At 36.6% G+C, this 18,623-nt stretch overlaps 1 protein-coding gene across 6 annotated transcripts in view; it reads left to right on the plus strand.

Annotated features, from left to right (window-relative positions):
• Positions 1-14,911, plus strand: part of KLHL7 (kelch like family member 7) — a 67,984-nt gene extending 53,073 nt beyond the window's left edge. For 3 of the 6 annotated variants that reach the window (XM_033192325.1, XM_033192324.1, XM_033192327.1), the window contains 5 exons: positions 4,418-4,519; positions 4,661-4,901; positions 7,111-7,312; positions 12,107-12,204; positions 13,503-14,911. In XM_033192325.1, the coding sequence (XP_033048216.1) occupies positions 4,418-4,519; positions 4,661-4,901; positions 7,111-7,312; positions 12,107-12,204; positions 13,503-13,786 (927 nt within the window). In that variant the 3' untranslated portion in view covers positions 13,787-14,911. The remainder of the gene's footprint in view (positions 1-4,417; positions 4,520-4,660; positions 4,902-7,110; positions 7,313-12,106; positions 12,205-13,502) is intronic. The other 3 variants (XM_033192328.1, XM_033192326.1, XM_033192329.1) reach the window with 3 other exon arrangements.
• Positions 14,912-18,623: the final 3,712 nt, after the last annotated feature.

Consider the following 18,623-nt stretch of genomic DNA (forward strand, 5'->3'; position numbering starts at 1 on the left):
AGCACTAGTATAGGCTTCTGCTGAGAAAAGTAGTTGTTTTCCTGGTACCGTATTTTTGGTATCATTCATTGTATTTTTGTTATTTTTTTTAAAAAAATACATATTCTTTGTAGAAAATTCAAATATAGCAAGATATAAAGGAGAAAGCCAAAGTGCCCCCAACGTCCAAAGACAGTTATCAGTAGTTAGTGAACATCATTTCAGTCCTTACATTTTACAAATATGGGATCATGCCTACATGCTATTTTACAAAATGTATTTTACTCTCACCATTTTATTATGGAGATATTTTCACATCAGTGAGAATATCATCCTTTTGAAGGGCTGTAGAGTATCCATCACAAGGATATACCATAATTTAATACCTGTCTTCATCAAACACATTTGGTTGATTTACAGTTTTTTCCTGTTAAAATACTCCTGCAGTGAAACACCTTTATATCTGCCAGCTTTACACGCTGTACAGTTTTTTCTTTAGGATAAATTCCTAGGAGAAAAATTGCTCTAGCAAAGGATAAAAGTGGAAACTATTTGGATTTACAAAAACTGGAGATGAAAACCTGGCCCTCAACCCCAGGAACTGCCGGTTGGTTGGTTACAGGTCCCTCTGGTCTTCAGTGGTACAGCCACCACAGAACCAGGAGCGATAGTGATAAGATGCCAGCTGGAGCCAGTGTAATATAAAGATAGTGCTGCAATGAAGAACTGGTTCAAACCAGTAGCAGAGTGCAGCAAATGTCTATGACATTTGCAAAGTCAAAAATGAGGGTGGCCCAACTGAATGATATATAGTTTTCTACAAATGTGAACTATCACTCAATGAAAACATTCCCTCAGTATGCTAAGCCCTGGGCCAAATACTGTACAAACACATGGAGAGAAACTCTATTTTCACACCAGCTGTGCTTTTGGTGGTTGAGCATTGTGTTTATAAGTGAAAAGATATGGAGATTGTGCAGGACATCAGCAGCCATCCTGCTAACCTTCTGATTTTATAGATGAGGCTGTTGAGATTCAACGATGACAATTCAAGTGCCCAGAATCACTTTGCTAGAAACACAACAGTGACAAGAGCAACCCAGATCACTGTACTCCGAGTCCTTTGTTCTTTCTAATAGGCCTGGAAAGTCTTTTAGAGAAGCAGCGTAGGGGCTAAAGACACAGCTTTGGAGTCAGATGGATTTAGATTAAGATCATGGGTTCACCATTTTCTAACTATGTGACCTTTGATAAGTTACTTAATATCTCTTAGTTTTCTTATCTGTAAATGAGTACATTAACTTATAGAGTTATTAAGGAAATTAAATTAGATGATGTTTTAAAATATTTCAGGATAGTTCCTGGAAAGGTAAGTACTTAATAACTAATAAATTAATAGTAGCTATTTGGTTAGGGATACATCCTAAGTCATTTGGATTCTAAGATCATTGGATGTTCGGGCTGAAAGGGAAGAGACCTTTGGTCGTCTAGCTCAATCATTTTGTTGTACAGATAAAGTAAAGTCCTTTGGAAGTTAAGTGACCCAGTTGAAATCCGTAGCTCCTCCATACAGAGCCTGGCTTTATACCCAAGTTTCCCAGTTCCCTTGAACTGCATTCTTTGTGTCCTTGTAAAATGAATGAAGCCAAAACTGTTTCTATGTGTTTCTCATGAAACTACTTCTAGGAATGTTCTAGTATCTGGCATAAACCTGCTTTTCATGTAAATTGTCACCACAGGTGTATGGCCTTTTTAAAGCCCTTAGAAACTAAGATATATCAAATAATGGCTTAAGAGAAAGTGCTTGCAATTTGGTCATCTTAAACTCAGGTTGGATTGATTACCTGTGGTTTCTCTAAGAAATCTTAAAGTTTCGATAATTTTGCTTTCTTTTTTCCGTAAGGCCCTGCCTCCCCTAATTTGGCTTGATTTTCTCTCAAAATGATCCGAAATAAAGTTCTCAGGTGTTAAAAATGAAAAGTATTTCATTTTGGATTGTGGTTGCCTTTATACTACAGCATTTCTATTATTTGAGAATCTATGTGTTTTCAGAATACATTATGTAAAATCAGTCCTTACTTTGAAGGAAAATATCACACTGATCTTTTGCCTTGAGGCATTTAGAGAAAATATTTACAACTTACCACCCCCGAGCTTTTACTCTTTTTTTTTTTTTTCTTTTTTTGTGGGAGACGGAGTTTCGCTCTCGTTGCACAGGCTGGAGTGTGATGGCATGATCTCGGCTCACCGCAACTTCCGCCTCCCAGGTTCAAGCAACTCTCCTGCCTTAGCCTCCCGAGTAGCAGGGATTATAGGTGCCTGCCACCATGCCCGGCTAATGTTTTGTATTTTTAGTAGACATGGGGTTTCACCATGTTGGCCAGGCTGGCCTTAAACTCCTGACCTCAGGTGATCTGCCCATCTTTGCCTCCCAAAATGCTGAGATTACAGGCATTGAGCCACCACATCCCAACCAAAGCCTTTACTCTTGTAGGAGCAATGAGAACTATTGTATTAACAGCTAGAAAATCACACAGGGCAAGATACAGTGGAGTGCTCAGTCATCAGGCCTGAACTTCAAGTGGTAACGATTCAGAAGAAAGAAATCAGGAAAACCTACAAAAAGGAAAGCAGTCTTGAGCTTAGAAAAAAGTATAGCATGGCATATCACAGCAGAGGCAAGAAAGGCTGACTAGGACCAAGGAAGACAGGACTTTATACATGGCTGTGTCTGCATGTGTACATGTGTATAATGAGAGATATAGCAAAAATTAAGAAATCCTTCTTTTCCAGGCTTTCCAATTTTCCCATTTTCACATCTCAGCACCTAAGTGTAAGAACTTGCATGGAATAGATACTCAGTAAAACTTAACTGAATTAAATCATATTTTTAGGGTAACCGTTCCCTGACTCTGCCCACACACATACACCTTCCCATCTGTGACTCTAGTGTTATTTGTCCATCTTCTTGCTAACATGAAAACTGCATATTCCTCTAGATGTCCCTTTAGCCTATGAGTGCAGGGAGCAATAAATAGCACTGCCTTTACCTACAAGCCCAGGTTGGAACTAGTTTCATCACTAGGGTAATGCCCAACAGTCATCCCCACTGAGCTGACAAGGCTGACTTCCATCTACTCTTTCCCCTTCCCTCAACTACATACAGTATCTAGCTACTATAATAAAAAAAAAGTTTCCCATATAGCTCTCAAGTAATAAATGTCAAATAAATGAGGGGTAAGAGGGACAAGATTTGAGATTCACTGAGTTAATACAGTTAATGAAATCGTATTTCTCTGCTACATAAAACTGATTAGATAGGAATTATGAGTAGATTTGAAGAACATTAAAGAGAATGATTTAGTTTATCTTTGAGGGATTGTTCCCTGTACAATATGATCATTATTTTATCTCTTTATTTCATTCTGTGGTATACAGTTTCTTTAAGAGAACAAGTGAAAATATTTTCCCCCAGTTTTTCAAGTGTTCATTGAGTGGAATTGAAGTTTCAGGAACATGTTATGTTTATCCTATTGTTTTGTGTGCCCACCACTGAGTAACCTAGGGGGATATTGATCCTAATTTGAGAATAAAATCCTAAGCTATTAAGGCTCTATTTTCCTGGTGACCTAAAAAGCAGAATGTTCATCTTTGTCAGGAGTCAAAGTATTCTACATTAGGGGCTCTTCCTTTCCTAAGAGACCATTCCTGATGTTCTGTGATACTTTCATCCAATGAATGCCTGCAACACTGGATACGATCATAGGTTATCAGTCAGATTTTCTCAAAGGAAACTCAATAATCACACATAGTGCTTTCCTTGGTGAGACTGGGAATGGTATGAATTTCTATCTGACCCTGATTATTTTCAGAAAATAGCAGGAACATTGTACCCTCCTATCTCAAAAAAGGGGGGGGTCCAAGATACTATAACTTTAGGGGCATCCCTCCATGCACATCCATGGAAGGGTGGCACAAGCGTTCTTGGATGCTATCAAACATAGTGAAGAAACAGGTGCTGTGAACAGCCCTTACTGTCAAGTACTGATAGGTGTATATTTCTAATTGTTGAGGTGAAAAGTGAGTATCCAGAATACTCAGAAGAGATTACTCAAGTATTTCCTTATAAACATCAACAGTTTTAAAGTCCAGCTGACTACATTGGCTCAACTGAATATAGAAAAGTAATAAAGAAATCTACGAAATACCTTCTGGCTTTAGACTATCAGTAGGATAATGGCAATTTGAGCTTTATATTATCCATTGATTACTTATATCACACTATATATCTGGCAGGGAAGGGATGGAGACATTTACATTAGAAAAAGAAGCTTTTTAAAAATAATAAAACAACTTATTTTAGAATCTTCTTATATTATCTTCAGTAACAAAAGGAATAGAAAACAGGGTGGTGATGGTATATCCAAATATATTTAAGTTTATTTTAGATCCAGAAAGGACCCAAAGCAGTCAAGTACCTGCCTTCTGCCCTCCGCCCCATCTAATCAACATTCTGCAGAAACCACACAAGATTAAATTGGTAATAGTCTCAAGTCAAACATTTGTATGTGTAGTTTAATAAATTAACATATTCTTATATATTTTTGGCTATATCTTTGCATTGTCCTTTGCAGTTATATTTTTTTCCTTACTGAAAGCTTCCTGTCCTTTTCTGCTACAGGATTATAGCTGGACAGACATCCGCTGCCCCTTTGAAAAACGAAGAGATGCAGCATGCGTGTTTTGGGACAATGTAGTATATATTTTGGGAGGCTCTCAGCTTTTCCCGATAAAGCGAATGGACTGCTATAATGTAGTGAAGGATAGCTGGTATTCCAAACTGGGTCCTCCGACACCTCGAGACAGCCTTGCTGCATGTGCTGCAGAAGGCAAAATTTATACATCTGGAGGTTCAGAAGTAGGTAAGGACTCCTTAAGTATTTTGGTTTGGGGCAAATTCTTTAAAGCCAAGTATCTTGGCTTTCATATTTAAATAAACAGCTGGTATTATTCCTCCAGATACTTTCTTGGTAATTTAAATACGTGTTTGTCACATTTTAGAGCTCATCTCCCTGAAGGTTTATCTCATTCCTTTACAAACCATTAAATTACAGAACTTAGCTTCATAGATTAATGGTCCATTTTTTATCATAATGAAGCATTAGTTGACACTATCAGAGTTATAATTCTAAATTAGTTATTTGGGCTACATAATATTTGTTTTAAAGATTTCAGAGTTCAACTTATAGACTCTTTAAGAACTCATTACTGTATTCAGGCTTTTAAAATTTGTATTATTTTTGCTTTCTTTTTATTAGAAAAAATAATGCTCTTTTTCATTCGTTTTATTCTTTAAGTTTTCAATGACTGTAATGGTATTTATGCTCATGAGCAGAGTGGGGTGTGGGTGTGGATATAAAAACCTTTCTTATTGAATCGTGTGTTAGTGTCCAGTAGTGCTCTTTTTCTAAATGAATAATTTTTCTAAATGAATATTCTAGGTGCAGACTAGACACATAATAGCTTTTGTATGCTTTTATTTTCAAGTAATTTCTTCAGCGTAAATAATGCGCTAATAAAGAAAACTAGGAAGACCAAGTAAACGGTTATACTTTTGGTCTGCATACTTATGTTTTTACCCCCAACTATATGTCAAATGAATAAAAAAAAAGTTATTTCCTAATTGTAACCATTTTCTCTCTTTAAAAGCATTCTTCACGGACTGTTATAATGTACAATATTTCAAATACAATAAATCCTAAAGATGATAGACAGTAACTGTTCTGTGGTACTGCAGATAACTTCATTTCTTCAGCCTTTGCTAAGTGTGTTTTTAGCTTAAATAGTAGTTTTTTTAATCTGTATACTATATATTTTCCCATAGTGTCCACCCACTGAACCTACCAAATCAGAAATGTTTAAAAAGTTAAAAATAAAGCCTGTAATCCCAGCACTTTGGGAGGCCGAGGCGGGCGGATCACAAGGTCAGGAGATTGAGACCATCCTGGCTAACACAGTGAAACCCCGTCTCTACTAAAAAATACAAAAAACTAGCCGGGCGAGGTGGCAGGCGCCTGTAGTCCCAGCTACTCGGGAGGCTGAGGCAGGAGAATGGCGTGAACCCGGGAGGCGGAGCTTGCGGTGAGCTGAGATCTAGCCACTGCACTCCAGCCTGGGCGACAAAGCGAGACTCCGTCTCAAAAAAAAAAAAAAAAAAGTTAAAAATAAATTATTTTTGGTCATGACCATTGCTTCTTCTAGCTGTTATTTTCTGATCTTTACTTTTCACAGACCTTAGTTGCAATGGAGAATTATAAAGGTGGTGTTGTTTTTAAATCATTTGATGTTAGCCCAGAATGGTGGGAGATGAGAAATAGTTTGGTAACTTCTAACATTTTTTGTCCTTGGGAAGGAAAAAAAAAAAAAGGAAAAAAAAAAGCACTTAATCTTTAATAGTGTCATTTCTAAAATTTTTTATTGAACTCCTGCAGTGTGTAGAAGTTTCGAAACATGATGAATGTATGTTTTGCCTTTAAGTTGTGTAATCAAAATACATCAGAAATATACATCAGTATTTTGAGAATATACTCAAGCAGGGACCAATGTGATTTCAGGATATACCACACTGAGAATAGTTAGGAAGTATAGTTTTGTTAATGGTGCTATAGCTATTCCAGAATATTAAATAAGAATATGATCAGATAGTAATTTTCATATTTTAAGGTGTGGGTCTACCATCTATAAGGAACTATTATGCTTTTCTACTTTATATAAACATTTGAAGTATGGATAATTCCCGTCATGCATAACGGGGCTTGAAGACATATATATGGCTTCATATTTAATTTTTCTTTTGAAATCAAATTTCTTTTTCTAGAGCCTAATTACCAATAAATAAGTCTTTCCAACAGATCCTTTTAAGGATGTTTTCCAGGGTCTATACAAACAGGATTATTAGTGTTTTCTTAAACTATTCCTATACTTTGTTGTTGTTGTTGTTGTTGATTGAGTATGAAAATGGCCCTATGACCCTAAATTCTTCCTTCCTTAACTAGTAAGATCTACAGTCAGTTCTCTCCAAACCCCCACACACACTAAAGTTAAGCATGATGGGGCCTTTTTCTTTTACAGGAAACTCAGCTCTGTATTTATTTGAGTGCTATGATACGAGAACTGAAAGCTGGCACACAAAGCCCAGCATGCTGACCCAACGATGCAGCCATGGGATGGTGGAAGCCAATGGCCTGATCTATGTTTGTGGTGGAAGTTTAGGAAACAATGTTTCTGGGAGAGTGCTTAATTCCTGTGAAGTTTATGATCCTGCCACAGAAACGTATGTATCTATTTAAAACTTATTTTACAGTTAATTGTATTCTATAAGCTCTGTAGGAGATGTCAAAAGACCAGAGGAACCCAACAGAAGAATTTTGTCCTTGAGTGAAGAGTGTATATAAACTTTTGAGTGTGCTAGGCTCAAACAAAATGTTTTTGTTTGAGTGGTCAGGAAATGTAGAGGAGGAGGGGGGAATTTATGATCAGCAATAAATTTGTCCTTAATTAGAAATAGATCTGTCCTTAAATAGAAATATTAGACATTGGCTCATGACATTAATAAATCATGCCTCCCTAGTTCTTTTTAGGTGGTAACTTCCTAAGTATGTTTAGATTCATGTTTATGAAATAAAATTATTCTTAAATCAACTGCTTTTAAAAAGGCAAAGTGTGTCAAAAAGGTAAAATGCTAAAGAAATAACTGGTTAGCCAGTTTTTCTGACCTTGTAGTTAATTATGGAACACATTCAGTGTGGCCAAAGGAAATGTGCTAATCATTGAATAATGGAGAGGGGACAAGGGCAGGGGTTGTGAGTAGTGATATTAAAGCTGATGAGGACATAAAACAGATGATACCCTAGTTGTACCTTTTATGGCAACATCCAAAGAGCTTTGATAAGAAAAGTCACTTGATCATATGGCTGAATTGCCCATTGTTCTTCCCTTACTAGAACAAATTACTGGGTAAATATGTTCACTAAAATGTTGTGCCAGAGTTGCATCAAAACTCTGGTGCTTGAAGTTTTATATTTAGGAAATATTGCCAAACTACAAAACATGGAATTCTTCAACTCCAGCTACTGCTTTTTTAAAAATTAAGAAATAAGAGGCCAGGCACGGTGGCTCATGCCTGTAATCCCAGCACTTTGGGAGGCTGAGACAGGCAGCAGATCACTTGAGGTCAGGAGTATGAGATCAGCCTGGCCAACGTGGCAAAACCCCGTCTCTACTAAAAATACAAAAACTAGCTGGGTGTTGTGGCACATGCCTATAATCCACTACTTGGGAGGCTGAAGCAGGAAAATTGCTTGAACCCGGGAGGCAGAGGTTGCAGTGAGCCAAGATTGTGCCACTGCACTCCAGCCTGGGTGACAGAGCAAGACTCCATCTCAAAAAAAAATTAAGAAATAAGAGTTTAATTATAAAATATGATTAATTATGTGCATTTATCTATTTATGATTCCCACCTATTTTTAAAAGATTTAAGGAAGCATAATCAGTAACTTCTTTCCAATGCAAATAATAGAAAAGCAACTTGTCTTGAAATTTGTCTTTTGCTAAAGATGTTTACCAACTTTGCTCCCTTTTATGTGAACCTCTACCTTACTTCCCATAAACCCTAGGTTCAAAAAGTATAACAGCATACTAGTTGGAACACTGATTCATTCTGCTGTCTAATTATTTTTTATTTCTAAAAAATATCTTAAAAGGGAAGCCATAACCATAAAAACTCCAGGTTTCTAATTTTTTACATCTTTATTCAGGTACTATCAATGTAAATTAGTATTGATTTTTTACTTACTTTTGTTCAAAGTAAAAATATAAAGGAGTTCTGCAGCTTCTGCATATTTTAAAACTAGGTGGATATTCAGTTTCTGGAATATTTAAAAACTTACAAGACCTAGCATTTCTTTCATTTTATATATATTGAGCTTAAATTTCAATTCTCTGTGTTCCCTTCAATGCCCTTAAATTTTCACAAATAAAAAGCTAGTATGAATATAATTATCCAACTCTCAAAATAAATGTTATATTATTTCCTTTTAAAAATGTTACCTAGTCCAGGTGTGCTGGTTCACACCTGTAATCCCAGCACTTTGGGAGGCCGAGGCTGATGGATCATCTGAGGTCAGGAGTTCGAGACCAGCCTGACCAACATGGTGAAACTCTTGTCTCTACTAAAAATACCAAAAAAAATTAGCCAGGCATGCTGGCACGTGCCTGTAATCCCAGCTATTCAGGAGGCTGAGGCAGGAGAATCATTTGAACCCGGGAGGTAGAAGTTGTAGTGAGTTGAGATCGCGCCATTGCACTCCAGCATGGGCAACAAGAGTGAAACTCTGTCAAAAAAAAAAAAAAGTTAGCCAGCCAAGTTATTTTTTATAAGAATTTCTTCCCAATGTTGACATTTTAAGTGTTTTATAATTAGAGTGTGTTTAATTGGAAGCTGAAAAACTAAGCCTATGGACCATAGAAATACAAATAACACATGTTGTCACTCATGTGGGAGCTAAAAACGTTAATCTCATGGAGGTAGAGGGTAGAATGATGGTTACCAGAGGTTGGTTAACAAGTACAGAAATACAGTTAGATAGGATATATTCTAATATTCAGTAGTACAGTAGGGAGACTATAGTTAATAATAATTTATTGTATATTTCAAAATAGCTAGAGAAGAACTGGAATGTTCCCAAGACAAAGAAAAGATATTCCTCAGCAGCCACGTGGGAGGCCTGGGTTCCTTCCCTAGCCCAAAAAGAAACAAAAAGGAAAGATAAATGTTTGCAACGATGGATAATGCAGTTACTCTGACTTGATCATTACACATTGTATACATGTGTCAAAATATCACAGGTACCATAAAAATATGTACATGTATTATGTATCACATTTTTAAAATCAGTTTTGAAAAAGATGGAGAGGAGCAGAAGCTCATAATAAAGTAACAAACTGAAGAAAGAAATTATGCCTGTGGAAACAATGTGACACAGTTTGAGCTGTCAGAATTTTAAGAAACGCTTGTGTTTTTTTTTTTGTGGGTTTTTTTTGTTTTTTGTTTTTTTGAGACAGAGTCTCGCTCTGTCACCATGCTAGAATGCAGAGGCATGATGTCGGCTCACTGCAACCTCTACCTCCCAGGTTCAAGCGCCTCCTGGGTAGCTGGGATTACAGGTGCACGCCACCACACCGGCTAATTTTTGTATTTTTAGTAGAGACGGGGTTTCACCATGTTGGCCAGAATGGCCTCGATCTCTTAACCTCGTGATCCGCCTGCCTCGGACTCCCAAAGTGCTGCGATTACAGGCGAAGAAATGCTTCTAAACATTAAACTTAAGATTGCAGATAGCAGGGACCTAGTACGTCCTCCGCATGTGAATTATAGGAGGAAGGGGAATTTGCGAAACTTTTTTCTAAACCTTCAGGAGATTTAGATATACATAAAAACATACTCTCTTTTTATATCATTAACATAGTATATGGAGAAGAAAGTGATATGTAAATGGAATTTTTCCAAGTCAAATACTATGTTTAATGCACGATGGTAGCTCAGTCTATAAATCTCACTGCGTGCAGGGCAGTAAAGATCTAGTTTTTACTGCTTTCCCACTTCCGAGCTGTATGCCGGTCATTTCACCTGGATGAGGGTGTGTGTTTTTCCTAAAAACAGGAGCCATGCTGTCCACCTCACCTTAACAGAGTACTTCGAAAATGAGAGTGGTGACTGTCAAACCATTTTTAAAACAATACATAAATGTAAGACAAAAGAATTGTTAATATTTCAGAGTTAATCATAGTGCCCTAATTACGTTTTATAAAGTTAAATTCATCAAATTGTTTTGTTTGTTTGTTTGTTTTTTGAGACGGAGTCTTGCTCTGTCGCCCAGGCTGGAGTGCAGTGGGGCGATCTCGGCTCACTGCAAGCTCCACCTCCCAGGTTCGCGCCATTCTCCTGCCTCAGCCTCCCGAGTAGCTGGAACTACAGGAGCCGGCCACCACGCCCGGCTAATTTTTTGTATTTTTAGTAGAGGCGGGGTTTCACCATGTTAGCCAGGATAGTCTCGGATCTTCTGACCTCGTGATCCACCCGCCTCGGCCCCCACAAAGTGCTGGGATTACAGGCGTGAGCCACCGCGCCTGGCCGGCCATCAAATTGTTTTAAAGAAGAAATATAAACAATAATTATAGAGAGTTACACTTATGCCAAGTTTCCCTTTTGTTGTTGTCGTTACTGTTGTTTGGAGTCTTTTGTTGTTAGCTGCTAAAAGCACAAGCCTATGTGCCAGTACCACCTTCAAAATCACAAATGTCAGACTTGAGAGTGTATGCAGAAGAAGGTATTAAATCTCAGAAAAAAAAAACTAAACTCTATTGTCTGTGTATATATGTATAATGCTACTTGTGAATTAATATCCTTTAACTCTTGTGTCCACATTTATATTCTCAGCCTCATTATTTATAATAGTGGCTGTGAACAGAGCACCATGAGTTACTAAACTTGACAGAATGATAGTACTTTTTTGTTACCAGAGCAGCATAGACTTCTTAATGTAGATTTAAAGATGGACATGTGAATAGTAACAGATACTATTAATTTCCTGATTCCCTGAGGCCCATTATAAGTTTGTGTTTTACTTACATATGTATAAATAATAATTAAAGCTACGTGTGATAGAACTAGTTCATATTTCCTGCCATCAGAGGTGTGAAGAAAGAAAAAAGAATTATTTCTTTATCTTCTAAGTATCTTCCTCTTCTTTTTTGTTCCCATATGACAAGTTTTTATGAACCTCAGGAAATGGATTTCCTCTAAAAATGTGTTTTTTAATAGTCAGATATCCTCATTTTCTTATATCCTATCAGAATTGAAAGGAATAAAATCCCTGTTTACCCCATGTATTAATAAATTACCCATAATCATTGTTAAATTTTTTTTACCCTTCTAGACATTTTGTGTGTATATGTACACATACGTGAGTAGTAAATAAGCACTTAATTAGAATAATAGACCTTTCTTATTAGTATGAGTTCTTTTACTTCCTGTAAACAAGCACACTAAAATCTTTAATTTTTTCAGATGGACTGAGCTGTGTCCAATGATTGAAGCCAGGAAGAATCATGGGCTGGTATTTGTAAAAGACAAGATATTTGCTGTGGGTGGTCAGAACGGTTTAGGTATGTGATGTTAATTCACTGTTCCACTTTCCTGATGAGTTTGCTGACATTTCCTTAAATTATTGAAGCATTTTTTAAAAATCTAGATAGCATTTACCATGCGTATTATTATATCTATTTTTATAGTTTCTGGGAATTAACATACTTGATAAAATATCGCAGGATGTTAAACATTCTTGTTTATGAAATGTCGCAGTGGTCACTGTCGAATTGTCACCAGTCATTGTGACAATTTTAGATGACTCCTATACATTTCCAGATACCTCCTGCGGAATGATGTCACACCAGCTTAAGAACTATTGAGCAATAGAAATATGTGAACCTTAAAAAACCTTTAAAAACTTTTTAAATACAAGTTTTAAGGCTTGTATCCAGGGCCTAAATGGTAAAGTTTCCTAAATATTTTTAAACATTGCATGAAAATATCAATATTGTAATTATTATTATTATTTTTTTTTTTTGAGACAGAGTCTTGCTCTGTTGCCCAGGCTGGAGTGCAGTGGCGCGATCTCCACTCACTGCAAGCTCCGCCGCCTCCCAGGTTCATGCCATTCTCCTGCCTCAGCCTCCCTAGAAGCTGGGACTACAGGCACCCGCCACCACGCCCGGCTAATTTTTTATGTATTTTTAGTAGAGACGGGGTTTCACCATGTTCGCCAGGATGGTCTCGATCTCCTCACCTCGTGATCCGCCCGCCTCGGCCTCCCAAAGTGCTGGGATTACAGGCGTGAGCCACCGCACCCGGCCCAATATTGTAATTTTTAAATGACTAAATTTGGCGTTTTATATTCGTAAATGATGTACTAAAGAATCTTAAATAATTGTATTAAATGAAAGGGAGTCGGAACTGAATCTAGACACAAGCTTCATTTTAGTCAGTACATTAAAGCATTACTTAAATGTAACAAATAACGTCTTTTCCTTCTTCTGTCCCTGCCCATTGCTATTTTCCATAAAGTGCTAAAAGATAAGATTTGAATAATTATAATCAAAGTTAATTAGAGGGGAAATCACTGATCTGTTTATTTTGCATTTTTCCAGAATAGATAGAATATGTTTAATTTTGTAGAAAAAAATCAATATTTAAAAAGAAATATTAAATTTCTATTGTGTTAAAATAAAAGTAAGAATTCAGGTGGTGGCTATGTGGACATTCATTGTAAAATGATTACAGTTTTTCTGTGTGTTTGAAAATTTTTGCAATAAAATATTGGAAAAATACAAAAAGTTATTACTTTAAGAAACCTTAGAATTTTTCATACAGTTTTTCATGTTGTTCATGTTTTATTCTTTTAAAGGTGGTCTGGACAATGTGGAATATTACGATATTAAGTTGAACGAATGGAAGATGGTCTCACCAATGCCATGGAAGGGTGTAACAGTGAAGTGTGCAGCAGTTGGCTCTATAGTTTATGTCTTGGCTGGTTTTCAGGGTGTTGGTCGATTAGGACACATTCTCGAATATAATACTGAAACAGACAAATGGGTTGCCAACTCCAAAGTTCGTGCTTTTCCAGTCACAAGTTGTTTAATTTGTGTTGTCGATACTTGTGGAGCAAATGAAGAGACCCTTGAAACATGAAACATGAGTGGACTTCAGACTCATCAGAGACTCAAAAATATAGCCACCAGTGCTTTGTTCCAAGAGTCTGGTGACAAAGTTTTGGTTTGGTGTTTTGGTAAAGAAAGTTTCAAGTGAAATGAGGTTCCTATTAAATAGATGTTTCTTTTATATGGATTTCCTTAATTCAAAGATCATATTTTAGCTGGCCACAAAACCAAGAACATATCTAGCAAGAAAACTTGAAAAAGTATAAGCATTTGTTAAAAATATGAATTTCTTGAATGAATTTCACATTTGTAACTATGATTTTGGCAGAATGGAAGATTGGCTCATCAGTGAAGCGCAGTATCTTAGCTCTAGATTCTGTTTTCATGCATCACAGAAGTGCTACGTGGTTAGGTCTGTTTGTGCTCAGTCAAGAACTAAGGAATAGTATGAATTGTAAGTCAAGATGGGCAACTCAGATGGAGCAGCTTAGTCTCACATAGTTTGCTTGTCTTTATTTATTTTTCTAATGCCAAATGTATTCCATTTTTAAAGTAAGCCAGAGTGAGTCAAGGCATATACACACTTTCTCACAAAACTTCCTAAACTGATTTGGGGGTTTAATGTGTCCAACTCCTCATGACATATATTCAGTCCACTTAAATATATTCCATATTTTTAACATAAAATGTAAAGCTTAGCACCGATCATTAATTTATGTCTCTGTTTTATCCAGTGGTTAAAAAAGGATTCTGCCTCTTTAGTCCTCACTGTTAAATAAAATCCAATCATAATAAGTGATTAACTAGCAAAAGGTAAAGCTATTTATAGCAAATTTCTAGATCATTAGAAAAACACTGGTAGTTGTATCACAATATCAGTGTTGACTTTGAACTTCTTTAAAGAGATCATGAATTATTTTCCCTTAGCCAAAACATGAGATATTTAACCTAGTTGTCTCTAAAAGTTTTGTAATCATGAGTTACATATATGTCATCTCCTATTCATTGCTTTTATGTGATCAATAAATCTTTTACAAACCCAACTACTCATTTCTTTTCTAGTAATACTTTGCCTTTTTCACTGTGTATGGAATGAACCATGTAAAGCTGTCACCATCAATGTTTTTATCTGATAATATTAAATATTTTTTAACTTCAAATAGGCCACTCAATTTATTCGTTCTTCAAGTATGTTAGGTAATGGCTGTTTTTAGAATTTGTGAAGCAGTGTCTCTTAATTTTCAGTTTTCTTTATATAGAGGTTATAATAGTCTTAAACCCTAAAAATGTTTAAATCAAAAAGGAATTAGGAAAAACATAATGATAGCTATATTTCTATTTGTGTAGGGTTTTTTTAATGTACAGAACAGCTTTATTGAGATATAATTCACATACCATACAGTTCACCATTTAAAGTATACTATTCAGGTCAGGCACAGTGGCTCACGCCTGTAATCCCAGCACTTTCGGAGGCCAAGGCGGGTAGATCATTTGAGGTCAGGAGTTCAAGACCAGCCTGGCCAACATGATGAGACCCCGTCTCTACTAAAAATACAAAAATTAGCCAGGTATGGTGGTGCGCACCTGTAGTCCCAGCTACTCAGAGGCCGAGGCAGGAGAATTGCTTGAACCTGGGAGGCAGAGGTTGCAGTGAGCTGAGATTGTGCCACTTGATTCCAGCCTGGGCAACAGAGCAAGACTCCTTCTCAGAAGAAAAAAAAAAGCAAAATACAAACATAAAAAGGAAAACATAGGGCCCCCAATCCAGTATGACCTTATTTTAATTACACCTGTAAAGACCCCATTTCCAAACGAGGTCACATTCTGAGTTTCTGGGTAGACATGAATTTGGGGAGATGCTGTTCAACACAGAAAACCTCCCAAATACCATAGCCCTAGGCAACCACTAATCTACTTTCTGTCTCTAGATTTGATTATTCTGAACATTTTTAGTAGGGTTTTCAATTTTGCACTCTATTGAAAAATGTGGCTAGTTTAATTTTTTTGAGGATGAAATATCAATTTATTATATTATAATAGAGCTACATAATTTGACAATCTCCTATGTAGAATATACAGTACCTGTTTGAGATATTTTAAGTACACTAGCATTTTATTTTAGGCTGTGTCAATTGACTAGAACATACTAGTAAATACATACACAGGTTTGATGTGGATTCTAATGAAGTAGTTTTATTCCTTAGTAATCTGTATCATAATTCCTAATTAGTGTCTTTTTCTGCCTTGGAAATTTCTACAGAATTGTCAATATCAGGATAGTGGATAAAAGTACACCCACCATACTGACAAGCACATTTTCTATTTTGTTCCCCAAAACTTCCTGTCCTGTAAAGTGTTCTGCTTGCTTTTTAGTAGACATTTGATAATGTTATATCCTTTGCAGTGATACTCTTTTGATGACAAAGTAATTCAGTTTATGCTTTCGAAAATCACAATTTGGACAGAAAAGTTTAGCATCTTCAAAAAATTGTTGCTATTAAAAAAAAAACAAAAAAATACACTTGTGACTTTGTGGCCTAGCTGGCAAAAACTCGACATATCGTCCCATGAAAATTTTGAGTCAGGAATTATTTTGACATGACAATATTACTAACAAAATCAAAATCAGCCACTTAATAAACAGTTATTCCACCAAGCAGCCTATATTCCTTTGCCATATATACTGTTAACAGCAAAAATTTTGAATTTGCTACATATGCACGGGTAAAGGAGGTATTCAGAGGAAATTTTGCTTTCTAAGGTTATACTAAAGACTTGAGAAAATCCAATTTACTCCCACGTGGCACCAAACCAGCTCTCACTGAGAGTCATTATTTGGACTCTTAAGTCCAAATAATTTGTCCTTTTAATGAAAGGACATTTTACAGGTGGCATCATTCAGCATTTGATAAATCCATCCTTGAAATATCCTCCTCCCGGCCGGGCGCGGTGGCTCAAGCCTGTAATCCCGGCACTTTGGGAGGCCGAGACGGGTGGATCACGAGGTCAGCAGATCGACACCATCCTGGCTAATATGGTGAAACCCCGTCCCTACTAAAAAATACAAAAAACTAGCCAGGCGAGATGGCGGGCGCCTGTAGTCCCAGCTACTCGGGAGGCTGAGGCAGGAGAATGGCGTAAACCCGGGGGGCGGAGCTTGCAGTGAGCTGAGATCCGGCCACTGCACTCCAGTCTGGGCGGCAGAGCGAGACTCTGTCTCAAAAAAAAAATAAAATAAAATAAAATAAAATGGGGTTCAAGATCTAGTTTGAATCTTACAGAAATTCCCTCAAACATTATCTTCTAACCCTCTTTAATTTATTCCCACTATCTATGTTTTCCAAGAGTACTTTATTTCTATAGTTGTTCTTTTGTACAGTATGCCATTCTTGTTTCATGTTATCCTCTCTGGTGATATTTTAGTTTCTTTAACTTTTAAAATATTTTGGTGTTTTTGTTTTCTCTAACTTCTTTTTCTGTTTCTTTGCTTTGCTCTTTCCTGTTGGCATCTACCTTCAAATGTCTAGTTCCTGACTGTGCATTTGTATTTATAATGAGACATTTGAAAATTGATAATTCTGGGGAACAAGGGTGAGCTTAATCAGTGAACTTCATTATGTGATGAGGAGACGGCCAACTATTTTTGTTGTGGTCCATAAGAGATACATAGGGATTTTTCTGGGATGTTTGACTCACCATTCAATAAGCATAAGCCCTCTCTGTACCTGATGTCCTAGAATCTGAAGTGTCTCTTGTTCGCTTTTATTGGGGGAGGAATCCTTCCTATCCCCTATCAAGTTGAGACAGTTGTGTCATCCAATTGGAAAGGGAAGCAGCAGTATTTTTACTCTGCCATCTTGAAGAAATCAGAAGTTTCCTTCCTGTAACCCCACTCTCCTGATTTCCACCTATACCCATCACCAAACCGATCACTACCAAGTTCTGCAAGCCCTAGGCTCTCATTGTCTCACACACACTCCACCTAGACAGTCTCAACCGGTATTCTGACCTTGCCCCTCTCTACCTTCACCAAGCACTGGGCTTACCCTCACTTAAGTTTCAGCCACCACTGGTATTATTTTAGGTATCTGATCCCAGCAGAGTCCTTATACATGCTGACATTTGCAGGAATGAGAAGTCAGTGGCTACAAAGCAATACTGGTTGACACAAGGAGATAATAAAATAAATATATTAAGGTTAATGAAAGCCAAGTTTCTTGTTATCAATGGAGTTAAAAATAGAGGAAAATAAAATGAATTATGTGATTTTGGATTGAAATTGGAGATTATCAGTGTGAACTCAAATTTTTTCTTTTTTTTCATAGTCTTTGACATAGAAGACATAATAGTTTTAATATATAAAATATAGAAATGTTTGATGTAAATGTTTGTGTTTGTTTATACTTATGTATTTCCCAGCAATGTTCATGAGAGCAAAGACATCCCAGTAGCAATAAGCACATTAAAGCTCAGATTTTGGTTTCTAAGCAGCACCAAAAGGACCCCTGGAGAAATAACTGATTTCAGGACTGGAGTAGAGAATGTAAAAATGAGCCTGGAACATCTCTGGATGAGAAAGTAAAAAAGTGCTCAAGTAATTATGGGGATTTTTTTTTCCTTTTTCAAATGTGCAAAGGAGCTTAAAGGGGCTCCCGTTGGCCAAATTGGAGATGATTTGAGCATCAAAATAAATAATGATAGTAATGGATTATAACCCACTGAGTAACATTGGAAATCATGAGTCCATACTGATATTAATAAATAATGAGCTAAAAGTTGAAAGAACAATCAGATTTTTATATACTTTCAAAGTACCTCCCCACAAAATTCTTATTAATAACAAAAAGGAAAAGAATAACTTTATGGGA

The sequence above is a fragment of the Trachypithecus francoisi genome, unplaced genomic scaffold (assembly GCF_009764315.1).
Source record: "Trachypithecus francoisi isolate TF-2019V2 unplaced genomic scaffold, Tfra_2.0 Lachesis_group4, whole genome shotgun sequence".
NCBI classification, from domain to species: domain Eukaryota; kingdom Metazoa; phylum Chordata; class Mammalia; order Primates; family Cercopithecidae; genus Trachypithecus; species Trachypithecus francoisi.